Consider the following 26,799-nt stretch of genomic DNA (forward strand, 5'->3'; position numbering starts at 1 on the left):
GCACATTTTATCGCACTGATATAAATAAATGTTTCAACAGATGGCAGTGTCAAGCAGCAAGAGCACACCGGCATGTTTGCCTGGTTAGCTCATGGATGAAGTAAAAAAGTAACTCATGTTATTCTCTGTATAAAGCATGGAATAGAGGTATCTACTCTTTAAGATATATGATAAATGCCACAATCCATCCATAATGATAATGATGTGACATCTACACATGGATTCATGAAGTAATAGAAACAGAAACAGAAACAGAAACAGAAATAGAAATAGGGAATAGAATCACCATTTTAGGAGAAGAAAGTTACTGTTGTTTTGATCATGGCTGGATTTCATAGGTTAACTTCCCTGGATACAGTCTCCTTGATGCTAATTCAGGAAAAGCTACACACCTTCATGTATCACAACATCACTGATTGACGACAGTATCCTATTGGCTGTTCTGACTGTGGGTCAGTGGAGCGGCAGGGGGTATTAATCCAGTTATCAGATGATCCTAATATTCTACAGATTAACTCTTTGAAAACCCACGCGCGCTCACGCACGCACTATAGCGCCTCTGGGATTTGTAGTCCAAGACGCCGCATTGCAGGATCGGGCCCATCCTCTGATCCATACATGAATATCAAAGCATTTTCTTGTTAGTTCCAGGGTTGAAATTACCCATAATAAAGCGCCTATTAGCAGTCTGTGGGTTAGTAATTTGGGCAGACCTCTCGCCTTGTGTCGCGGCCAGAGCGCGACCCCGGCGACCCCCTGAGCGCGCCGAGGGTGACGCAGCTCGTGACATTGCAGGTCAGAGCGGAACCGGACCGGCCCTTTGCGCTCAGCCTTTCTAATAGCTCATTAGCGTGACACACTTTCCTCCCTGATCGCCTGCCTGCAGTCCCGCTGCTTGACACAGCGGATTATGCCGACCCGTTTCTGCAACGCACTTCAAGGGAGACATACTATTCACTAGATAGAAAGGGACGCTTTGCTGTGCTTTGCTTTTACACGCACGCAAACTAGTAAAGTGACTTGGCGAGTGGGACATGACGGTGGATATGACCGACCTGCCGGGGTTTGTCCCCCAGAAGGAGATCGTGTATAACGGCCTGCTGCCTTACTCCGACCGGTTGGACCGGGAGGCCACGGAGCTGTTGGCGGAAATTAAAGCGAACCTGTGCAGAGCCGTGCTGGTCAGAGAGCTGTGGCCCGGGGTCTCCTTCTGGTCCAGGAAGCTCTTCTCGTAAGTGTTGTTTTAACAAGGTTGTCCCATGGCTATTATATATAAACAGGTTATGGGAAACTTAATCTAAACCCATAATGAACCATTGATGACCATTAGCATCTACTGGCAGAATTGACTGCTTGCACCTAGTCAATATGGTATACAGTTAGTCAGTGGCAATCCATGTGGGCTATTTGTTATACCTGCTGACTCTGTAAGGGCTTGGAATAAAATGTTCCACCCCATATTAAAACAGATGTCTTCTACCAATTTAAGTTATCATTTTGTAGATATTTACCTCAAAGAGCTATATTACATTTTAACTCTAGAAGAAACAACACAGATATAGCCTTCAATACTAGATCTACAAGACATTTAACTTCAGCAAAAGATGTTCACAGTGCGGAGTGCCTTGCCAAAAATATCAATTCCATAGGAGTGTTTTAAAGAGAACTGAGTTTATAGGCCTACTGAACTTCCTCAAGCTAGTTCACCAAAACAAAGTGTTCTGTTCTGCACTTTAAGTTAAATTAAATCAAGGACTGGGCTTTTAATTATCCACTTGGCATAGAACCTGACATTCAACCAGGTTAGTCAAGGTTCCACATTGTGTGTGTGTGTGTGTGTGTGTGTGTGTGTGTGTCGTCCCTCATTCAATCAACAGGGACAGTGAAGTTGTGTGTGTCTGCTGAGAATATAGGTCACCTGCTTTAGCTCCTGCAGGAAGTGATCAGCCCCACTAATGCCAGTTGTGTTTATGTGTCTAACTTAATGTCTGTTAACTCCATCAACACTCTCTCCCTCTCTCTCTCTCTCCCTCTCTCTCTCTCTCCCTCCTCTCCTTCTCCTCAGGTTTCTGAAGCTGTATGGCCGGAGGTTCAGTAAAGACGACCACGTTCTCTTTATTAAGCTGCTCTATGAGTTGGTCACACTACCCGACCTGGAGCCCTACATGATGCAGAGCTACGCCAGGCTACTCATACAGCTGCTCAAGTGGGTGGCAGCACACACACACACACACACACACTATACACTATACTGTACAACACAATAGAAACTAACAAAAGACAATAAAAAATGATAAAAGTCAATATGACAAGCAATAAAATGCAAGCATGAGGAGATTTTATGTAAAAATGCAGCCCTCTTATCGGGCTAAATCACACAGGTGGGCTGTAATACAGAAAAGCATCCCATCCCCCCTAATTGGACACAGTGGATTCTCCCTATTCGCCCAAATTAAATTCTGGTGTCGGCATGGACACTTTTCCGCCCACTAATCAAAACCTCAGAGTGAAATCCAAACCGTCTCCTGAACAGCAGTGAGCAGCGCTCCGTCCAGAGAAAGCTGGACTCACCAGCGTTAGATCTTTTCCTCTCTCGTCTCTTTGCTTTCCTTCGGTAGAAAACATCACAGATCGGCCGGGTTGGTAAACATGAGCGTGCTGTGTGCAGTTTATGGATCTCACATCACATTATTTCTGGGTATTGAAGTACAAATTTTTCAGTTACCTCTCGCTGGAACTGCCAGTGTGTGAAGTTGCCCATAGTGCAGCTTCAAAACAAGGCTACATACGACTGAACTAGTGCAATAATCAGTCATTTGGGGCTTAAAGCAACTAGCTAATAGTCATTTCCCTTCATGTTGTATGAGTTATTTTCTAGAAACATTAAGAATAAGTACATTTGGCAGCACAACAGTTTTGTCAAATTTGTAGTTGTAGGTAGAGTATGAATATTATAATGATAACAAAACAATAACACAACAATTATATTAAATAGTCTACCAAGAATTTCATGAGATGGAGCTGGCTCTGCTGCATTTAGAGGCACTCACAAGCACACATACACACACACTCTGCATTGACGGGTGCTGCAGACACACACACACATGCACACACACAATCACTCAACGGTAAGCAAAAATAATTTACAGACAGCGGAGGACAATGAAGTGGATGCCGGTCTTACAGTGCATCTATTACTCTCACCAGCGAGCCCTGACCTATATCTTAACTCCTTGCTCGTCTCGCTCAAATCAGATCTGTCACCGCTCCAGCCGCTGGAGGATATTCTTAGACGGTCGCATTCTTCGCTTCCCATTTGTCTTCAATTGTTTCCACCGTTTTCACATCCATCACAAAACAACAACTTAATGTAGATGTCATTTGTCTGAGTGTTTTCCATTAGATGGAGGGAGAAAGATCTAGGCTAACCATATATTAAGTGCCAAGTCTGACAGCTCGGAGATGGATTTGAAACTCCACATAGCGTACTTGAGTCTCAGTAGTCTTTTGTTCATCCTTTGCATTTCCCCACCATTCCCCCTCTCTTTCTTCTTGCCTCCATTTTTCACTTCTCCCCGATGGCAGCCTCTTCCAGAGCTTTTAGAAGAATAGAGGCAGAGGAGACACACGGACCCCTATATGTAAAGCACATGAGACTTTCACAAAGGACTAATGATTGGAGTAGGCCTGTTTAAGCTGATCAATGACAATTCATCATTGGCAAAAAAGTTGCTGTGCATTCTAAAAGCTGTCTGGAAGCACAGGAATAAGTAACTCCAGTATGTGGATGGATGGACGGATGGATGGATGGATGGATGGATGGATGGATGGATGGATGGATGGATAGATGGATGGATGGATGGATGGACAACACATTCCCTAACCAACGGATAGGGAGGAGGAGGCTGGTGGAGTGGGCTCCCTTATGGGACTGATTATAGGAAGAAGATTATTCAGAGAATTATTCAACAATATTCAAAAGCAGCACAATTTACATGTGCAAATTGCTAACGTGTGTGCAGCTGTCAGAGTTGATATGCTTTGTCAGATACAAAGAAACATGGTGTTCTGTTTGCAAATGTGTCTGGAAGTTGGCGGCGATCATGTTGAGCACATTATGCGAGGGAGCGAGTGATTTCCCCATGATTCCAGACTTTTCTGACACCCTGCGGTTTTTCATTTCAAAATAACATTATTGCCGTGGTTTTGTTTTGATTGGGGCATTTTTCGAGGTTTGAATATCAGAGAACCCCCAAGGAGTCCTGATCCCAGGTGGGGGAAACTGTGTATTCTCACCTTATAAAGAGGACAGAAAAGCACTTTAATTATTCACTTCCTTTCCTAACAGAAAGAAGGAGCTGCTGTCAAGGGATGATCTACAGTTGCCATGGCGACCGCTGTACGAGCTGTACGAGAGGGTCATCTACTCCAAAACTGAGCACCTCGGCCTCATCTGGTTCCCCAAGTATGTCTCTTTGTCTTTGCATGTATTTGTCAGGACACTCTATTGACTTACATTCATTTCCTAACCCTTTACCTTGGTTTTAACCCCCATCATTACATTTCTTCATCAATGCTTATCCGTACCTCATCCTAAATATCGCTCTCTGTGCATATAACTTTTACAATCCTACCCCGAACCCATAAACCTTGGAATTACCCTTCTCCTAAAGAGGTCTGGGAAATGACTACATTTGTAGGCTTTCTATTCTTGTGGGGGACATTTGGATGCTGCAAGATAGTAAAAACAGAAATCTCACACAGGCACGTGCACGCTCACACACTGCTCCTTCTCCTCTTGTTTGCAGCTCGGTGGATAACATTTTGAAGGCTTTGATCAAGAGCTGCAGACTGTAAGTCTCATTCCGTGCGATCGTGTCGATTTTTCACTTGATAATGAATCTCTTTGATCTTCACTTGAGAGTCTTCATGCTTGTGTGCGTGTGTGTGTGTGTGTGTGTGTGTATATTGACTCTCTGTTTGTGTTTGCCTGTCTATGCCTGTTTGCACTCATGTCTGTCTGTGTTGTTGTTGGATTTTCCAGGTATTTCCCGGTGTCGTCCACCCAGGAGATGCTGGATGAGTGGCGCCCCCTGCTGTGTGTGTTTGATGTGGTCATGCAGAAGGCCATCAGCAACATGGAGCTGTTCCTACCCACCATCATGCCCCAGGAGGATCACAGCCAGGGCTTCCAGTAAGTGGACCGGCATGCATGGCTCAATACACTCAGAGTATAAACAGCAATACATGCCAACTGGTGGGTGCTTTTATCCAGGAAGACTGTATTCCCTCAAAATGCATTGCATATTTTGCATGCACACTATGTATTCCTATGTGCTTTTGCACCTTTGCACCTTTGCAGCTGTAAGCGTGAATAATGTTCCTTTTGCATAAGCAGTGGTTCCCCTCTCCTTATTTGGCGAGTCTTTCACCGTCTTGGGAACCCTTTGCCCCTCTCTCCACACCCTCCATGGTTGTGTTCCAATTACCGAACGTCTTCAGAGCGTTCAGTGCATTCTTCAGTGTATTCACTCTTTCGCAAGCTATTTGTCTGGATTTAGTCTTGGATTCATCAGCAGTTTCCGTGCAGTTTCCACAATACATCATCTTTAATACTCTATTTTTCCATTTCGGTTTTTACTCGCTCCCCTCCAAAATCTATGGGGGAGAGAGTGAGTTCATATTTTGGGGAATTGGGGATGAGGGGAATTCGGCAGCAGCTTCAGGTGTGTGTGTGTGTGTGTGTGTGTGTGTCTGTGCGTGTGTGTGTGTGTGTGTCTGTGCGTGTGTGTAATGTTTTTTTTTTGTTTTTTCAGGTTGTGGTTTGATGAATTCATGAATCTCTGGATGTCAGTACAGAATCAGCCAAGCTGGGAGGGGGTGAGACACACACACACACGGACGCACACACACACACACACACACACACACACAAACACATTACTTTCTGAGTTTATTTTAATAACGTGACACCTAGTTTTACAAAGTGCTAAATGGCATGAAAGTTAAAGTCAGTTAAAGTTAATGAGCTGTGACATTGCAGGACAAAAACCATATGTATTTAAAACATTGAGTAGTGAATCATGCAGCTTTCCTTTTTTCTTAAAAGGGATTTATAACAATTTGGAATGACACCCTTCACTTATTGTGTAGTTGGTGATTTCCTGGTGAAGAACTTGTTGGTTGAAATGCAGCAACAAAGTACTGGCAGTTTCTCTCCAGTGCGCGGATATAATTTTCCATTTGCGCTTCAAGTTTTATCCAGCCATCTGGCCTAAAACAGGCTGGCTGCGCACACTTCCTCTCCTCTTGAACATTTCTCTTTTTCCAAAATGGCTATATATCATTTGGAATGACACCCCTCACTTCTAATTTAGTAGAAAATGTCCTTTGTACATACAGTGAGTGATGTTCTCTTGCAGCACCTAGTGAACCTGTTTGCCCGCCTGGCCAACGATAACATCGGATACGTGGACTGGACCCCTTATATTCCCACAGTGAGTCATTAGCAGCGCTTGGGGGATGTGTCTGTGTGTGTCTGCTAATGTATTCTAGTGGAGACTGCTGTGCCATGTTTACGAGGTATGTGTGTGTGTGTGTGTGTGTGTGTGTGTAGATCTTCACGAGGATCCTGCGCAGTCTGAACCTGCCAGTCGGGGTCAGTCAGATGGTGGCACCGCGATACCTCACCAACTCCTATGACATCGGACACTTGGTGCTGTGGATCACTGCCCTACTGGTACACATAAAGTTTTTCTCATAAAAATGTATGATGGAAAAACCTAGTTTGTAAATTGCAGTTGCTTAATAGTGATTCTTTTCACCCCTGCAGGGTGGACCGGGGAACCCTGCGCAGAAAGAGCTGACCTGCCTCTTCACCAGCATCGCCTCCTTCTACCATCCATCCAACCATGGACGCTGGCAGGCAAGTCTCTCTCTCTCTCTCTCTCTCTCTCTCTCCCTCACACACACACACACACACACACAAAGCAAGCGGTGAATGCATTTTCAGCTGGTTGCTGTCACGCTGGTTTGATTTATAACCTGTCATTCAGGACTTGGCTCTCTGTGCGCTAACAACAGAATAATGAAATGCACAACTGCCAGAGGAAAGAATAATACCACAGATCTGTTTACGGTGGACAGAATGTGTTTATGGATGATAAAGCTAATGTCGAACTGTGTGTGTGTGTGTGTGTGTGTGTGTGTGTGTGTGTGTGTGTGTGTGTGCCTACAGTCCCGGCTGATGCGGCTGCTCCAGCGTCTTCCGGCGAGCGTTGTGCGTCGCACGCACCGGGAGCGCCACGCCGCCCCCAGCTGGATCACGCCGGTCCCTGCCCAGCAGAGGCTGACCGACGAAGACCTGCAGGAGTTCAGCCGCAGCCTCATGGGAGCCGCCCTGCTGGCCATGTTCAGGTACTGCACTCTAGGGGTCGTTAGCTGTTCACTCTGCATCTCATTTACAGAAGTAGTTCCTTAGAGCGTATTGGGTTCAGGTGTAAAAATCATACTTTCCCCAGTTCTCAATGTTATCAGTGTAAAACGAACAAAGAAAGGCAGTTTTATTTGATGGGAGGCGGGCAGAGGGGCGGGATTGTTCAAAAAATCTGATGGTTTTATTGGTTGGAAATGTATATTTACGCCTACTAGTGCAGCATGAGGTCACCATGAAAGATACTGTGTTTTCCAGGTAGTAAAAAATAATGGGAGTTCATTTCATGGACACTTTAATATCAATGTCCACCTAGCCACCAAAACCTTGTAACCATGTAAACACTATCAGCCGCTGAGCATGGGATTTGAATCTGTGCCAGCCAGTTATGTGACAAGATCACAGGCTGTCTAGCACTGTACACACTTGGCTGGAAGACACAGGCCTCAGAAACAACAACCTTAATCTGGACAAAGACAGGTCATCAGCGATTATCCGTCTGTCTGTGTGTCTCTGTGTGTGTGTGTGTGTGTGTGTGTGTGTGTGTGTGTTGTTAACGCTGTGTGTTGTGTGTTCGGCCGCCCTCTCCTGGCGATGTGCAGTAAAACAGGCAGTATGGACGCAGCCTTCGCTCTGCAGAACCTGGCTCTCCTCACACCAGAACTCACCATACCACCTGTGCTGGAGAAGTAAGATGGAGTGTGTGTGTGTGTGTGTGTGTGTGCATGTGTGTTAGAAAGAGGTTGTATGTGTGATATCTACCTGTTCCATAAATAAAGAGCATTAGAGACCACTCGTTCTATATTTAAGGTATAACCTCCTTCTGTCTTGTGTATGTTGTGTTATCTGTCCCGCCACAGAACCTATGCGGCAATGCAGACGCTGACGGAGCCCCACACCCTCACCGCCACCCTCAGCTGTATGATCGGCATGGCTCGCAGCCTGGTCTCCGCTAGCAACCATTACCCAGAGGGCCGTGCGCACGTGCTCCCGCTGCTCATGGGCTCGCTGCCCGGGGTGGACCCCAATGACTTCAGCAAGTGCATGGTGGGTAACGGACGTGTGTTGATTCATAATCAAATAGAGTTATTACGCAACTAGACAATACTATCTATCGCTGATTAAATTCTAATTTAGGCTATTCTAGTCTACTTGCAATTACTTTGACTCTGTCTTCAATTTCTGCTTGGATTGTGAGATGGATTGGTTTTCTATTTTCGTGCGCTCGTTGTGTCCAGATTAGATTCATCCATCGCTCCAATGTAAATTAATACATTTGAAATTGTTATTCCGCCGACTTCTGCTAGGTAATTAACTGAGGGCGCGATCACTAGAGACGATGTGAATCGAGCTGTACTTTCTAATTTGTTTCCCGTTGTGTCGCTCTGTCCAGATAACGTTCCAGTTTATCGCCACTTTCACCACTCTGGTGCCTTTAGTGGATTGTTCATCTGCTGCCTCTCAACACAGTGACCTGACAGAGGTACACACACACACACACACACACACACACACACACACACATACACACATACACACATACACAAAACACACCAAATTTAGATTTAGAATAAAACCAGCTCAAATACAAATACATAAACTCTCTTTTTTTATTTCCTCCCAGATTGAGAAAGATCTGTGTTTTGCTTCAGCTGAGTTTGAAGACTTCGTTCTCCAGTTTCTGGACAGGTAGAGACAAATTGACAATTCAAACTGTCACTTTGACAAGGAATATTGTCCTCTCTTGAGTAGGAATATGTCTGTTTCTGTTTGAAATGCATCGGTCTGCATCGCTGCCTCTGCTAGCCATGTAAAACAACCTTTTCGTTTTTTCACAATAAGCTTTGGTTTGTGTAGTTGATGTTTTTATCATTGACAAGTGTATGAATGCTTACTTAAGCTCTGAACGTGTGTGTGTGTGTGTGTGTGTGCGTGTGCGTGTGTGTGTGCAGGTGTTTTGCCCTGATAGACAGTAGTACCCTGGAACAGACGAGAGGCGAGACAGAGACGGATACCCAGACCCAGCTGGAGAGCCTGGTGGAGCTGGGCCTGTCCTCCACCGTCAGCACCATACTTACACAGTGCTCCATAGACATATACAAGGTAACACACACACATACACACAGGTGCATTATTATGTTAAATTTATGGACACTCTCTTGATTTAAATTCTTTCTCTAATCCCAGTCTCTAACATTAACTCTCATTAACCTCTAACCCTTAACTCTACATTTAATGCAGACTGCTAACATTAACACACACACACACACACACACCTAAGCATCATTGTATATTCTCAAACCTTGCCTTCATGTCAGGTGGCGTTGCAGAAGGTGCATAACTTTGCCACCACCAACATCTTTGAGACGTGTGTGTCAGGCAGGATGGTGGCTGACATGTGCAGAGCTGCAGCAAAGGTATGTGTGTGTGTGTGTGTGTGTGTGTGTATCAGCTACAGGCCTTCATCTCTGCCCATATACATAAAGGCATATTCCACTGACATTCATTTTTAAGTTCCTGTTCTGCTAGATGCTTTCCTGCCCCAATTTGGTTATGTATGATTTCTCCCATAATCCTAAATATTTAATATAGTTGCATGAAAATATGTGTCCATAAAATTTACTCTCAACAATCTTTTACGGTATTTTCAGTATTGCATGTTTTTTTTTACTTTCTCATCATTTCTGCATGCTTGTGTTTGTGCTTGGGCATGTTTCATGTGCGCATGCTTGTGTGTGTGTGTGTGTGTGCGTGTGCGTGTGCGTGTGCGTGTGCGTGTGTGTGTTTGCAGTGTCATCCCGCTGAGTCTCTCCGTCTGTTCGTCCCTCACTGCTGCAGCGTCATTTTCCACATCACTGACAGTCAGTACCTCACTGTGTGTGCGGAACAGTCTAGAGTAGACGATGCTGCTGTAGTGTGTTTAGTTAAATACTGTGCTAGTCCTGTGCAATCTAAAGAGCTGTGAACAAAATGCTAAATGAAAGCTGCAATTTACATCGTAATGATAAAGCCTTCAGTCCTCATATTGGATATATAAGCAATAAGCCGTGAGACTGTGAGTTTACAGTCATTTCAGAACAGCTGGGAGGCTTTGCTATGCGTAACATGAAGCCACTGGAATAAATTACCATTGTAATTAAAAAATGATTGCAAATGCTCAAGAAATTATTTCTTTTTTAATCAGTAATAATTGTTCTATTTCTAGCAATAGTAGTTCTTGTTGAACAGTAGGTAAACTAAATGGTTGCAAATCTGCACATGAGTGAGTGATGAATTTTGGTTAGTGAGTTAATATTTGAATTAACTGTTATGTAGTTTGTGACCCAGCCAATCAGAAATGACGACTGGAACTCCCTATTTAAAAAACAATGAGCATTTATGTGGCAAGTAAAAAAAGTAAATTGACCCAACCTTACCTTTCTTAAAATCCAACTGACCTGAAAAGACCTGCAAAGGGAAATCAGCCTGTCAGTGCAGCTATACATAACTTGGCAATTGTGTGTGTGTGCGTGTGTGTGTAGATGAGGAGTTGCTGAATGAAGAGGAGCTGGATAAGGAGCTACTGTGGAATCTCCAGCTGCTCTCCGAGGTGAGAGGACGATCTATCACATCCTAAGGGCTTCTGCACTGCAAAAAATATACATCTGAACAAGTCATTTCATCCAGTATTGGCTCTTAAAATCTTATTTCTTCTTAAAACGGATGACGAAATCTGCTAATGGGGCGGATACATTCACTTGGTCCCCATGCAAATTGAGAATGATATATCGACATTTGTTTCTAGAACATCAACTGAAACTGCGTTGGTATTGGCAGAATTTTTCACTTGTTTTCAGAACAGGGAAATACAGTGTCATAGATGCAACCCACCCTGCACAGCTCAGCAGTATTGCAGGCTCTGTAACTGTGACTGAGTGAATGAATGAATATGTGAGTGAGCTGGACCCATGAGGTGCTTCACGTCTAAAAATAAGATTTTAAGACTGAATGAGGCTACATTTTTTGCAGCGTACACCCAGCGCAGTCATAAATATCAAAGCGCCGTGTCATTAAGCAGAACATATCGATACCCTCTCTGTTTTGTTTTATTACTCCAGGGAACCTAATGCGTGTAGGAGCCAGCCAGATGCTGTGATTTACTGTAGAACCTCAAGATTTAAGACAGAACTCTCAAGTGAATTGCCCTTCTGTTTGTGTGTGCATGTTTGTATCTGTTTGTGTGTGTGCATGTGTGTGTGTGTGTGTGTGTGTGTTGTTTTTAGGTAACGCGTGTGGATGGTGAACAGCTGTTGAAATACCAAGGGGACTTGGAGCGGATCCTGTGTGTGTGTGTGCGTCTGCGCTGTAAGCGGGCGTACACGCTCGCCTGCAGTCTGCTGGAACACACACTCCGATCGCTGTCTCTCATCTACCCCACGGAGTACCGCAGCACCCCCGGAGGCTTCCATACCGACCTTCCCATACGGGTGCATACACACACACACACACACACACACACACACACACACACACACACAGACACACACACACCACTAACTCACATACAGTTGAATTAATGCTTTGATGATAGATGGCTTTCTCACTTATTTGCTTTAAAGGTGCTACGTGTAGCATTTAAACGTCAATAAATCATTACTACATTAATATTGAGACATTAATATAATTACTGCAAATAAACAAGACCATCACTGGGATGAGTGGTAGCCTCTATTGGATGCTACACTGCATTTTACATTGTGTGCTAAGGGGTCGGATTCCATGGGAAACCTGCTGGTTTGCTCTTATCCTTCTTGCAAAATTGATTTTTTTTAGAGAAATGCAGTCTTAATTTCCAGAAACACACACCTAGGACCTTCAAAATTGCTCTCTCTGCCTCCATCTGAATTTAATTAAAAGGATGTTATAGGCATGGTAAACACACATTTCCATTTCCATAGCATAAGGCAGACAATTAGCTGCAAAAGCATTTACTAACAATCAAATAACAATATTCTCTCTCTCTCTCTCTCTCTCTCTCTCTCTCTCTCTCTCTCTCTCCCTCCCTTTCTCTCTCCCTCCCTCGCTCCTTCTCTCTCTCTCTCTCTCTCACTAGGACTGGGGCAGAGCAGGAGATGTGGCGGCGTTGGGGTTGTGTTGGCACGTGCCCAGTCAGGAGGAGGAGAACTTTGTTTTCCAGCTGTTATCCCGCCTCCTGCGCCCCGAGCTCCAGCGAATCAAGGACCACGTCTCTGGAGATCAGCCAATGAGCAGGTGAGCAGAATTTTTCTCAATTTTCCAATTTGGATGTAATCAGAAATACAAAAAAACACAGCGAAACAAAGCAGGGAAACTGTAAGCTTCCATTAGAATTAAATGGGATTTGTATCCAAAAATGAACCCTGAAAATTCACATCTGTTTCTAATCTTCATCTAACACTTTTGAGGCTGTCTAGTCGAGTGTGCAGAGAGGGAGAGTTGAACTTGAGAGGTGCTTGAGAGTGTTGTAACAGCATAATGGACTAGTCATGTAAATTCATAACACAGTGACACACACACACACACACACACACACACACACACAAACACACACAAACGCCAGCAGCTGTGTGGGGACTGTAATGTGTGGCCTGGTCCACAGGGAGGAGCTGTTGCAGAGTCTAGCCGTAGTGCAGCACTGCCTTCTTGGAGCTGGAAGCATGCTGCCCCCTCTGGATGGACCGCACGTATCTGACCTGTGAGTCCTGCAGACACACACACACACACACACACACACACACACACACACACACGCACCGAGAGAGAAACACACATTTTTGTGCTGGCATAAGCAGGCTTGTCACGTTTTGTTTCTTCTCACATTTTCTTTCTTCTCACATTTTCTTTCTTCTCAGCGTTCCCTCCATGGTGAATTTGGGGGAGATCAAGCTGCATATTGGTGTTGACTATGGTGAGCACATGCACATGCACATGCACATGCACACACACACACATGCACAGCTCTCCCAACAGTTTCGGCGGGTGATGCTGCCGCTCATCCTGCATTCTGTATCCATACAGAGTGTCTGTGTGTCTCCTCCCCTCCAGATGATTCAAGGGAGAACTACAGAGAGTCCATCTGCCAAACCATGAGACTACTGCTACGTGAGTGTCTAAGATTTTAACTCCACTCCACTTCAGCTCTTAACTCCTCACTCTGGAATGAGGCTGTAATGCAGAGCGAACCTATATCCACTTTTTCCCCATCCAGATCACATTCTGGAGCACTCGGAGGATGACACCAAGTCTCTGTTCGCCATCATTAAGGTGCACACCCCTTTGTTCATGAATGTGCTTTTCCTTATTATTATTGTATGAACAAAATGTTATTATTCTGCCCTCCGGTAAGCCTGCAAAGCTCTCACAGCGGCCTTTGTCTGTCCGCCCTGACTACAGATCATCAGTGACCTCATGTTTTTCCGAGGCACTCACAAGAAGGAGTTTGACTCTCGCTGGAAAAGCTTCACCCTTGTCAAGAAGTCCATGGAAAACAGGGTGAGTTGCAAAAGCGCACAAGGCTGCAGATTTTAGTCACTGCCGATGAGTCACTTGCAGGCTGGTTATGTTGTTTTCTGCCTTTGCAGCTTCATGGGAAAAAGCAGCACATCCGAGCGCTGCTCATCGACAGAGTTTTGCTCCAGCATGAGGTCGGCCGCACAATAAACACATAAACTTTTTTTGTGCATGGGGGGTGACAGATGTAGCTGTAATCTCATGCATGAAACAAGGATACATGGCATGCATTTTGTTTTTCTCTGTTTTTTAGTGAGTATTTTTATACTGTTGTGTTCTCATGTTATTAGATGAGAAAGCTGGTGGTTGAAGGCAGTGAATATAAAGTAGTCCATCAGGAGCTGCTCTGTGATCTGCTGCTGCTGTCTACCAGCGCTTACAGTCAGGTAAAACACATTCATTCATTCATTCATTCATTTACTTTAACCAGAATAATCCACTCAGAACAACTGCTGGTTTACAGTGAGACACAAATATCTCCGCCACCGGTAGCGTTAAAATAGAAATTAACTGAAGATATATGCGTGTGTGTGTGTGTGTGTGTGTGTGTGTGTGTGTGTGTGTGGCCCTGCAGGTACGTGGCAGGGCCCAGAATGTGCTGATGACTGCATTAGGAACCTACAGCTTCTCCTACAGAGACCTGACTCCCAGAATCCTACAGCTGCTCTCCCCACAACACACCACCGGCACACAGCAACAGTTCAAGGTAGCACAAACACACGCACATATGCAAATATATGATCACGCATAAGTGTTTATGATGTGTGATGATAACACACCCGCTCACAAACACATTCCTCTGTCTGGGCTTGTAACTGATGGGGGTCACTGTCCATGGTGCTGAAACTCTAATGTAGTCCATAACTGTCCATTTGCCTGATGAAGTGAACTCCCATTACTTTTACTTGCTGAAAAATATCTTTAATGGTGACCTCATGCTGCACTCATATGCGTAAATATACATTTCTAACCAATAAAACCACCAGATTTTTGAGAAATCCCCCCCTCTGCCCCTCCCATCAAATAACATTAGCATAGAGTTTCATATGTCCTGTGTGTGTGTTTGTGTGTGTGTGTGTGTGTCTGCTCAGGGTGCCCTGTACTGCCTGCTGGGTGTGTACGGTAGTGTGTGTCTGGCCAGTGCGAGGGACTGGGACTGTGTCGGGGAGGTGTGGCCCGCTCTGGTCCGCTGTGGCCTGTCGCCCTCCATGACCCTGGAGAAGCCCTCCATTGGCCGGCTGTTCGACGACATCACCGACAGGGTCCATCGGCAGCACGACACCGTCGGCATCTACTTCACTGTGAGCGACGTGAACGTTCACACACACACTGACACAAACAATTCACTAGCTTGATTTGAAGGCGATCTCTGTTTTATTCCTGTTGTGTTTTGCTCCTCTTTGACCGCTTGTAGGTATCTGAGAGATGTGTAGAGGTAGCCAGTCAAATCGCAGAGTCGCAAAACCCCGCCCCCTGTTTAGAGGCGCCCACCATAGAGGAGCTGAAGGAGGGGCTTCAACGTCAGCGAATCAAAAACCTGGTTGCGGCTAGGTAAGCATAAAAATTGGATTATGATCGTTATTATTACCATTATTACTATTATTATTATTAGTAGTAGTAGCAGTAGTAGCAGCAGCAGTAGCAGTGGCAGTAATAGCATTAACCAAGCCACATTTTTCATTGTGGTGTCTGTTAGCACACAGTAGTGCAGTTTGTGACCAACTAAAGCTCCTTTTTCTTCATAGGAAATATGAGAAGTTGGTCAACGACCTCTTGGACTGCCTTGAAGACAGAGACCTGTAAGTTTGTCTCTGCACCTGTATATAATGCAAATGTAATGTGAGAAAATGCAAATATATGCAATACGTTTTATTATTGTATACAGCATATGTTATGCATTTAAAGTTGCATTAAGTAATCTATGATCTTTAACGACATCCATCAGTGACTAGTAGCATCTATTGTAACAGCATTGATAGAACTCATCTCCTCCTACACAAGTCTCTGGCACAACCCCCATCCAGTGATGATGGCCAGTAAATGACAAAAACAATAAAGTCACAGTTCACAATAGAATGAGTAAGTACACTAGCATTACAGCAGAGACCCAACAGAAATGTCCAGTGAAGAGATAATATATCACAATATAAAATACTGTAATAATAATACTGCTTAGTCATTTGCTTTTTTGGCTTGAGAGCAAGGCTTATTATAGTTGCAGCTGAAATGTCTTGTGAGGCTGGTCGCTCACTCACAGCACCGTCCTCCATCACTGAGCAGTTGAAAATGTGAGTAGGGTGGGGGGAGGAGAGTGGGAGTGTCTTGAAACGCCAGTGGGTTGGGAGTTTTTGTTCCAAACAGATTAAAGTGAGTTTTGAAAGCCAGAAATCTCAGTATCTGGCAAAGTACTCTTTCTGCCATTAGTATTGATCTACTACCCTATCAGCCCCCTGCAGATATATTATGGCCATTTTGTGCTATGGGGCAGTAAAAATCTCACTTATTACCCTTTAATATCAGCCAAATTATGAATGTGTGTGTGTGTAATCTCTGTGTTTCAGACCCTGGAAGTTTGAGCACATGGCCACAGACCTGTTGTCTCTCCAGCTGAGGGAAGACCACCCACTGCCCCCCGACGCCGTCCTCTACTTCACACAGAGCCTCACACACGACTCCATCAGCATACGCAAGGTCTGTGGCCATCTCTTACTGGCATGGTGTGTGTGTGTGTGTGTGTGTTCCTCTCTCATAACGTGTATTATATCCTTGTTGCCTTTTAGGTGGCGATCTCAGCAGTGGCTGGCATCCTGAAACAGCTGAAGAGACCAAAAAATAAAGTGTCTGTGAAGCCATCAGATATCAGTGAGTATACACACATAAACACGCAATAAACAATTGTGTATACAGCTCTTCATTTTAGTTTTATTGTAGCAATAGATGTTAATAGATTTAATTTTAGTTATGGGACCAGGGCCTTCCCTGGCTCCAGTTACTGGTACCAGTTGCAGTTCCAGCATGAGTAGTTATAATTTGAATATTTACATCATGATATATGGGGACTAATTGTCTGGTAATTTCCCTTTGAGTGAGCAAGAAGACCAGATGATACATCTTCATTGGCTTTCCATTAAAATAGAAATTGCCTAAAATTAAAAATCTTTCCACTAGAATCTTTTTCTAGTAATGAGGAAATTTTCCAACGGTGAGGGGAGGGGCACCACAGCTAAATCAATATAGAGGCCATACATTTATACACACACTCTCTTAAAAATCAGTCTCAAAACGTATTTGTATGCGTGTGTGTGTCTGTCTGTGCGTGTGTGTGTGTGTGTGTAGGTGGTGTAGAGGATCCAGTGGGTGTGTGTGTGGGGGATCATGAGGGGAATCGCTGGCTGCAGTATGACAGCAACAATCTTCCGCTAAGTGAGGAACAGTGGGACTCCCAGCGCTATGTGGAGAAAACACACTGGGGCTACTACTCATGGCCAAGGTGAGACTGACTGACTGACTGACTGACTGGTGGGCTGGTTGGTGGACTGACTTCCCGTTATGGCCTGGCCTAGATAAGCCTGACTGACTGACTTACCGCCTGGCCTAGATAAAAGAATTGATGTATAGCTGGCTGGCTGGCTGACTGTCTTGGTATGCGGACGGCTTGCTGACTAACTGACTTTTTAATCATTCATTTATCCTCACTACTTATTTGAAGACAGTATCTATCCATCCATATTTTTCTGTGCTGTTATCTATAAATCACAGCAGCCTCTTCTTTGTCTCCCTCTCCTTTCAGAGAACTGATGATCTATGCAGCTTCAGAAAAGCCAAAAGACGACCTGCCAAATGAGGAGATGAGTGAGGTGCGTGCGTGTACCACACACGCACACACACACACACACACACACACACACACACACACACACACACACACACACGTACATACACAGAGACTCAAGCATGCCTCAATGTTTCTACCCTATTTCCATCACAGTTGGTGTATGTATGTGTGTGTGTTTCTGTGCACACACACCCATTTACACATCTGTTTGTGTCACACAGGGTGAAAAGATCATCTTGGAATATTTCTCGGACCCGGAGTTCATTGACCAGCTCGTGGAGTTTCTCTCTCTCGAGGAGCGGAAAGGGAAAGACAGCTTCAGCCCCCGACGCTTCTGTCTCTTCAAGGTGCGAGTTAAACTCAGCCTCAATGAGTCTGGCACACCCTTGACAAGAACTGAAACAACACACCACTACTAGCCAAGGCTGAATTGAACTCTAGTGTGCTGGAAATTGTGTCATCGACTGTTGTGATCCATCGCTGTCTGTCAGACTGCTGACAGTTTGCTTGCGTCAAACGAATGGGCGTAATCTGTCTTTGTTTGGTTGAAAAAGTGGCTCTGTTCCTCCACGCCGCGCAAACACGCATCTTCACGTTTGATTGACAGGGGCTGTTTCGTAACTATGGCGACGTGTTCCTGCCGTTACTATGGCCTCACCTGGAGCAGCTAGCCAGCGACTCCCATGAGAGCTCCCAGCGCTGTGTGTGTGAGATTACTGCAGGACTAATCAGAGGCAGCAAACACTGGAGTTTCAGCAAGGTACCGGAGTCACACAAACACACACACACCCTGCACTACTTTTTGATAAGAAAAGTCAATATTAATAAAAATTCTCATTATTGTGTGTGTGTGTGCGCGTGTGTGTGTGTGTGTGTGTGTAGGTGGAGAGGTTATGGCAGCTTTTGTGTCCTTTGATCAGGACAGCGTTGGCCAACATCACAGTGGAAACCTACACAGACTGGGGCACCTGCATCGCTACTGCCTGTGTAAGTTCATTCATATGCATGCATACACACACACACACACACACACACACACACACACACAGAAACACAAACATACATACCCATGCCATACTTGTGGGGGCGTCCTATTGACTTGCATTCATTCCCCAGGCAGGTAAGGTGGCTGAAAGTCTCTCTGGATAAGAGTATAAGTGGAATGTAGATGTCCCTAACCTTAGCATTCACCACTACATACCCAAAGGAATACACCAAGTTTTTTAGACTGTCCCATTGATCACCTTACCCCGTTAAGTGATGAGAACATACCGTAGATACCAAAATGATCCATGAAGTGTCCCCAGAAGATTTTTTGCTTCTGTGCTGCATAGTAACACTTTAGCATACACTGTGCTGAGTGATAGAAGGCCACTAGCATTATGTCAAAAGGGAAAATTTTAGCATCTCTAATATAATATAAAGCTAAACGGTAAGTACATTTAATTGATAATACTATGGCAGTATTTTGTAGGAGATTGGTCAAATTAACACAAAATGGTAACCATATGATACAAAAACCACTTACTGTTTTGAACCAGGTACTATTGTACTTTCCCCGTGAAGTGAAGGTGGTGGGAAATGGGAGTCTGTATACAGCTAAAAATTAATATGGATGAATATGTGGTTGCTATGTGAATATGTGGTCCACCAGCCAGGCTGACATCTATAGAGGATGCAGCTTTCCCACAATCCCCACTGCAGGTGTGGATTTTGGGAGGCAATTCCCTTCAATGTTCTCTGTGCATCATGCATCAATCCTTCAACCATAGCCACATGTGCATATAGTTAGAATGAAAAATATATCTTGTTTTTTCCTGCTTGGGAGATTTATAATCAAATTGACCAGCATATCATCCACAAAAATGGTTGGTTTGGTCTGGAAAACAATACTAATAAGTGACTATTTTCCCAGGTTTTCTATACTTTCAGGGACATTTGGGCCCAAACTATCTAGTAAAAACGTAGCTCTCACACTCACATTCGGGGTTTCTGGTTTGTTTGTTTGTTTGCAACAATAGTAATATCTGATGGCCGCTGTTGTGTCCAATAGAGGGCCGGGACCCCAGGAAGCTCCATTGGCTGCTTGAGCTGCTGATGGAGAGCCACTCAGCGGAGAGGGGGCTCCTTCAGGGATGCCAGGTGTGTGTATGTGTGTGTGTGTGGTGTGTGTGTGTGTGTGTGGGTGTGTGTGTACTTGAGAATACCCAGCCACACTGTGTGTATGTGTTAAGTTTTTCTGTCATTTGACAATATTTCAGAGGTCGCCAAATCTCAATTTTACACTATCTGATTTCAGGCTGCAGTAGTAACTTGAGCTGAGTTGTGCTGAGACGGCGTGTCGCAATAAAACCAACCCCCCCTCCCCCACCCCCACCCTCTCCCCTCTGTGTCTCTCTCAGCCTGCTGTATGTGCTGCAGGGTGGTCTGGCCCAGCAGCAGTGGCGAGTGTCTGAACTGCTTCACAGACTGCTGGCTTACCTGGAGCCCAAACTCACCCAGGTCTACAAGAATGTCAGGGAGCGCATTGGCAGGTACCGAACTAACTCTTCCACCTGGCGCTCGCTCCTTTAGTTTTCCATAATCGCATCGAAGCAGGCTAATCCAATTAGTTTTTGTCTACTGTTTTGGGCTGTTGGATCCTAAACCTCTCCAACTCTCTCTGAATCCCTTCCCATTCTGTGTTTGTCACCCCTTCCCTCTCACCGCCTTCCTCTGCTTTTCCTCCCTCCCTTCCTCTCCTCTCCCCTCTCTTCCCCTCCTCCCTCTCTCTCCCTCCAGTGTCCTGACCTACATCTTCATGATAGACGTGGCCCTGCCCCACACCCAGCCCACCTCCTCCCCCCACGTGGCGGAGTTCGTCACTCGGGTCCTGGAGCGCCTCAAGCCCCTCACCTCGGAGCAGGAGATCCACAACCACGTGCACGAGGAGAACACCCAGGAGACGGACGAGCGCACTCAGGCTGTCAAGCTGCTCAAGACGGGTCAGACGCCTTAAGATGCGGATGGAAGCGTGTGAAGTGTGTGTGGTGTATGGACACGGTGTAGGGCAGGGGATAGGTAGTGAATGTAAAAATAAAAACAATGTTAAAAAATATATATATATATATACTGTATATCTATATCTATATATATATAGCTATATATATCTACATATATATATATATATATATGTCCATGAAATAGACTGACCAAGTGGAGCCAGATGAAAGAAGCTAGAAGCTATGATCCCTTATTGATTTCACCTTTTAAATCCACTTCAGTCATGATGGTTGGGTGGGGGAGAATGTACATGAAGGGAAAGATGAAGGGGAATTTTAAGGGTGGGTTTTCAAGCCTTTCAGAAAATGGACGTGTGCAAGAGTGCAACTCAATTAATGGGTTTCTAATATTTACTGTATTTACAGTTCAACTGGTTCAGTAATTTGTATTAGTTTTCGTTTTTGATGTTGTGTTCAGTTTTTCTAATTTTCTGAAATCTGATTTTTTTTTTTTGTTGTTGTTTTACCACTACATACCCAAAGTTGTTTTAGTATTTTCTAGTCAGGGTCAAATAGTCAAGTATTCAAAATTCAATTTGGAAGCAGAGATTGTAGCTTAGGTCAAGATTCTGTTTTTTTTTCATACTTTGTTTTTTATGTTTGTTCATACCTGGTTATAATTTTATTTAACTATAACGACCTTGGTGTTGGGAATAAGATATTTGCTTCTGTGGTGAAATAACACCTGATGGCCAAGGACTGAATTTAAATCTCCTTTCTCCTTTTACACCCTGTTACTCTTTCATCCTCCACTCTGTCTCAGTAATGATCTGGATTACACATATCTGGTTATGAAATTATCCAAATCATTAGATATTAAATGATGACAGATTGTGTTTTATCATCAGAGCAATGCTGTAAGATCAGAGCAGCAAAGTCTGTTGTTTTTACTCTCTGGCAGTAACCCAAAATCCCTTTGTGTGTGTGTGGCATTTGCAGTTTTAAAATGGTTGATGGCGAGCGCGGGGCGAACTTTCACCACTCCTGTTCAGCAGCAGCTACAGCTCCTGCCTCTGCTCTTCAAGGTAATGATACACACACAAACACACATGCACACACACACACACACACACACACACACACACACACGAACACACACACACACACAGGTCCCAGCACAGCATTATTACCCACTCAATCTTACTTGCCCATTAAACTCAATTTCTCTCTTCATTTACTCAAAATGGTGCGTATCTCTCTGTCTTCCTGCCTCTCTCCATCCCTCTCTCTCTGTTTCTCTCTCCCTGCAGATTGCCCCGGTGGAGATTGATGAGAGCTATGATGAGATGAAGCAGGATGCGCGCACGTGTCTCTCTCTCATGTCTCAGGGCCTGCTGTACCCCGAGCACATCCCTCTAGTCCTGGCAGCTCTGGAGGAGGTAATACATACACACACACACACACACACACACATACACACACACACACATATTACGCACACCCACCACCCCACCTGCCTCCTGTCAGCGTTCCAAGCCTAATGCTGCCCAAGGTGTTTTTGGACTGGAAACAACCTGTGCTGCTTTAATATGCTTACCTTCTGATGTACTGTGAGATTTGAGTGGCACCCCTGTTGATAAATTGCCGGTTTTTCACATTTCTGTTCTGTTCTCAAATGCTCTCTCTCCCTCTCCCTCTCCCTCTCTCTTTCTCTCTCTCTCTCTCTCACATAAATGTCTCCTTTGCCCTCATTTACCGCCACCAGCCGCCCCGTCTACAGTTTCATATTTGAGGGTAGACATGCTGAGAAAGCATAGCATTGAAATTTCTCGGTCTCACCTTCCCACCCACAACCCCAACCCATCTCTCTCTCTCTCTCTCTCTCTCTCTCTCTCACACACACACACACACACACACACGCTCACATTCTCTCCCTGTGTCTCTCTCCCCTCCCTAGATGGCAGTCAGCAGGTCGTGGCATGCGCGCTACTCAGTGCTGACCTACCTGCAGATCATGGTCTTCTACAACTTGTTTACTCTGCTCAGCGTGCCTGCCGAGGTCCTGCGCATCCAAACGCTGGTGATGCAGCTGCTGCTGGACGAGCAGCTCGAGGTAAACACGCGCACAAACACGCAGCGGACGTCGCTTTTGTGCCGCCATCGCCCCCCCCCCCCCCACCCCCCCCCTCTGTGAGATAGAATTGTCACTGGATTATTATAAATGACTGTTTATTGTTCCCGAGTCTCTCCCCACTACATCACAGCCTTTCTTCTCTGCTCATTGTAATTGCTCCAAAAAAAAATCCCCCCTACCTCGCTGCTTGGGTCTTAATTTATTTTCTCATCCTGATGCTTTACTCTTACAGTACAGGATCATTTCTATGGTTACAGGGATGTTGCCAGCGTGTATTGGCTCTAACCATTGCTACTATTACTTACGATCGGTTGATTATAAATTTGGTTATCTATGAATTAAAGCTTATTATACTGTTTCATCGGGTTAAGTCAGCTAATGCCTAAACTGTAAATTGTATAAACATAATCTTAGCTAATTGTTCTTGTCTTAGTTTTGAATGTCTATTTATTGAATACAATTAGAACTTACACTACTAATATTCTGTGCCATACACTTACTACCTACCTTCCAATATCAGTAGTGTACTACTTTCTAATATTGAGTTACAGCCCCTTTTGTGCAATCCATGTCTCACTTGCCTCAAGGCTTAAAAATCCTTCTTTAACCTGTCTCCCCTCTCCAATCAATAATCAATAAGAAATCAATAAGAGAGCACAAGTATTCACCTGGTCAGTCTATACACCTATGCTCTCAAATCAATAAGAGAGCACAAGTATTCACCTGGTCAGTCTATATTATGGAAACAATAGCTGTCCTTAATATCTTGCACGCTCAGTGTATGGATTGTGGATATTTTTCCCATGTAGCGTTGTCTGTTTCTATGTCAGCCGTCTCACACTTTCCTTTCTTTTCGTCACCAGCGCTCATTCATAATTTATGTAAAGTGATGCAGGAATGCAGTGATGTTTTGTAAGTGAATTTTACCTCAACTAAACTCAGCGTCTATTTCTTCCCCCTCTCTCTCTCTCCCTCTCTCCCTCTCTCACTCCCCCTCCCCTCGCTCGCCCCGATCTCCCCTGTCTCCTTACGCTCCTCTCTTTTAATAAATTGTGTATGTGTTTCTCGCTCTCAAACTGCCTCCTGCTTTCCTCTGCATTCTTTATTTGGCGGTCCCGATCTCCACGGGTCTCTGTTCCCCCTGCGCTGTCTGTCTCTCTTGCTTGTCCCCCCCCTCCACCCCCACCCCCACCCTCCCTCTCTCCCCCTCTCCCTCTCTCGCTCTCCCTGTAGGTGAGGGACATGGCAGGCACCACCCTCAGTGGTTTACTGCAGTGCCAGTTCTTCCCCCTGGACTCCAGTCTGCAGACACAGCTCCAGACGCTGAGTCAGACTCGCCTCCCCAAGGCCAGGGGAGAGCTGGCCTCTACAGGTACACACACACACACACGCACACACACACACACACACACACACTTAAGCGCACACGTGCACATCACAACCACAAGGCGAGGCAATCACAGTAATACTTGCCCTGTTACCCTTTCTTGTCCCAAGGCAATTGTGAACCTTGAAATTCTTTGGCCCACTTTCACTCACCGTTTGTATGCGTGTGTGTGCGTGCGTGTGTGTGTGTGTGTGTGTGTGTGCGTGTGTGTAGACTTGGTGCGGCGCCATGCTGGAGTGCTGGGTCTCAGTGCGTGCATCCTGTCGAGTCCCTACGATGTTCCAGACTGGATGCCCCAGATACTGATGGACCTGAGTGACCATCTCAACGACCCACAGCCTATAGAGGTACACCCACACACACACACACACACACACACACACACACACACACACACACGCACACACACACACACACACACACACACTCATTCATACACAAATGTTTAGCTCAGCACACAGTGAGCTGAAAGAATACAATTTCATTGTCCAATTGAGGAGAAAATTGTGTCTCTGGCCTTACTTCAGGCATGAAAAAGACATACAATGTAATCCGTAGTGAAAAGTTTGAATAATACATTACAGTGATCAGAGGCAAATGATGATAATGGTGTTAATAATTTAGTGCTTTTCAAGTTGCAAAGAGAACAAAAAACAAAAGAAAAACCATTTCAAAATAATTCAGTACAATAAAACAATATTTACAAGTAGACAGATTACCCAGCCCATCATAAAGGCTACTGGAAAAGACAATGTTAATTATACATATTTAAATAATACATATTATACATATTTAAATAATATTACACAATCTAGATGTAGATGTTAGTTGTAATCAAATGGTATTAGTAACAATTGGATGAAGATTATGTATTATTTTGAGCAAGACTGACTGAATACACACTCCTCCAACTTGATTTAGGCTTATCTGTAGTCTGAGGGCCTTAATTACAAATGCTCAATCAGTTTTGGTTTTCAGACCAGAATGTGGAGTAGCCCATGAAGATCTAATGTATAAAAATGTAACACTGGTTTTACTAATTTTGTAAGTCATAAATACATCCTTAGGTTTAATGATCATCTGTTTATTTTGCTGTTTTTGCAGCCTTATTGACCCATAATCCACTTCAAATGTATTTCAGTGGCTATATGTTTAATTAAGTATAATTACCGTAAACAAACAAGATCACTGCAGAGAAAATTGGGAGCCTCTGTAGGCCTCCCTGAAATCGCTTATTGCAGGTTTAATGTACAGTATAATTCATGCATAAAGAATATTCTCTGATTTAACATTTTTACATGATGGTAATAATGAGGATCACGATGATTTCTTCCCCCAGATGACGGTGAAGAAGACCCTGTCGGACTTCAGGCGCACGCACCATGACAACTGGCAGGAGCATCGGCAGTGCTTCACTGACGACCAGCTGCTGGTGCTCACAGACCTGCTGGTGTCTCCCTGTTACTACGCCTAGACACCTACCTGACCGAGCCCTCTATAGACACACAAACACCAGAGGTTACACCTTTTATGCTGTTATTCTTTGCAACCTGTTATAATACCGTCTAACAATGCCGTAGCGTTTGAGAGCCTCATGTGCCACTGTTGGCCTTCGATTAAACACCGCCCGAAAGCAGACCTGGGCAAAACAGTTTCAAATATTTAACTCACTTGGTGTGTTTGATTTTTCTCGCCAGGCAGTTGAACAGCCCCAAAGGTGGCCACTTTACTTTAGAGATAACCGCCCCATAGGTTTGTTTTTTGTTTTCTATTTAAAACATATTCAACCACTGTTTTGCCCACGTCTGCCAAAAACCTCTTTTATCTCTTCAGCTCACTATTTCTCTTTACAGTATTTCTCCCTACCTGCTGTTTCATAGATAACAAAAAATACTTAAGTGGGACTGCCCATTCTTCTACTAAATACAAGAATAAAATACAATAATAATACGTATAACCAATAGGGACCAGCAGCAGAGCTGGCCGGCCCCTAATGAATATGAGTATATAGTATTAATAATTAAACGTATAACCACACTGTACTAAAATGGAATTACTATAACACTTCTAATTATGTATATACTATACTATAACATGCTATAATATTATAAAAATAATAAAAATATATAACTATACTATGCTGTAATAACTTTACTATCATGTTTCTACACGCCCCAGTGTTGTACATACAATAGATCAGTGCTGAGACAATTATTGTTGTTTACTGTTTGATAAATTTACTGTACAATTTGTAAAGAGTGTGCTGCATGTATGCCGAGGTTGACTGATCATTTACAATACCTGCGGTTCATCTGTATATATCACAGCCATCCATAGCGGCTTGTACATAGACTGAGAGTTCACACACTAATGAGGTTTTCCTCTCCGCATGAATAGAGCTGTAGTTTAGTGCCAAACTGTTCTATAGCTATGCTGTACAGCTGCTACTACTGACCAGAGCCAATAAACACCGTTAACTGGTTACAACCTTCTGTTTCTGTT

The 26,799-nt window shown here is 44.3% G+C and overlaps 1 protein-coding gene across 1 annotated transcript; it reads left to right on the plus strand.

The window, feature by feature from the left end:
* Window positions 1–1,034: 1,034 nt before the first annotated feature.
* On the plus strand, window positions 1,035–25,771 carry LOC139647958 (proteasome activator complex subunit 4B-like). Its single transcript, XM_071523978.1, is given in 48 exon segments — window positions 1,035–1,231; window positions 2,066–2,206; window positions 4,349–4,465; window positions 4,809–4,853; window positions 5,045–5,194; window positions 5,817–5,880; window positions 6,423–6,497; window positions 6,617–6,739; window positions 6,833–6,925; window positions 7,238–7,416; window positions 8,035–8,121; window positions 8,293–8,479; window positions 8,826–8,915; window positions 9,057–9,121; window positions 9,385–9,535; window positions 9,751–9,849; window positions 10,224–10,293; window positions 10,954–11,021; window positions 11,695–11,898; window positions 12,525–12,682; window positions 13,050–13,145; window positions 13,303–13,358; window positions 13,496–13,552; window positions 13,659–13,714; window positions 13,844–13,942; window positions 14,032–14,094; window positions 14,251–14,346; window positions 14,535–14,666; window positions 15,052–15,261; window positions 15,375–15,511; window positions 15,706–15,759; window positions 16,522–16,651; window positions 16,741–16,822; window positions 17,297–17,450; window positions 17,751–17,817; window positions 18,017–18,142; window positions 18,403–18,555; window positions 18,678–18,786; window positions 19,849–19,900; window positions 19,902–19,937; window positions 20,198–20,329; window positions 20,577–20,779; window positions 21,776–21,861; window positions 22,087–22,215; window positions 22,734–22,889; window positions 24,144–24,282; window positions 24,511–24,644; window positions 25,637–25,771. Coding segments are annotated over 48 exon segments (5,442 nt in total).
* The last annotated feature ends 1,028 nt before the right edge of the window (window positions 25,772–26,799 follow it).

This window comes from Centroberyx affinis, unplaced genomic scaffold, assembly GCF_046629955.1.
Source record: "Centroberyx affinis isolate AG114_WGS23_722 - 3 ecotype Tasmania unplaced genomic scaffold, CSIRO-AGI_Caff_v1 ptg001131l_1, whole genome shotgun sequence".
NCBI classification, from domain to species: domain Eukaryota; kingdom Metazoa; phylum Chordata; class Actinopteri; order Beryciformes; family Berycidae; genus Centroberyx; species Centroberyx affinis.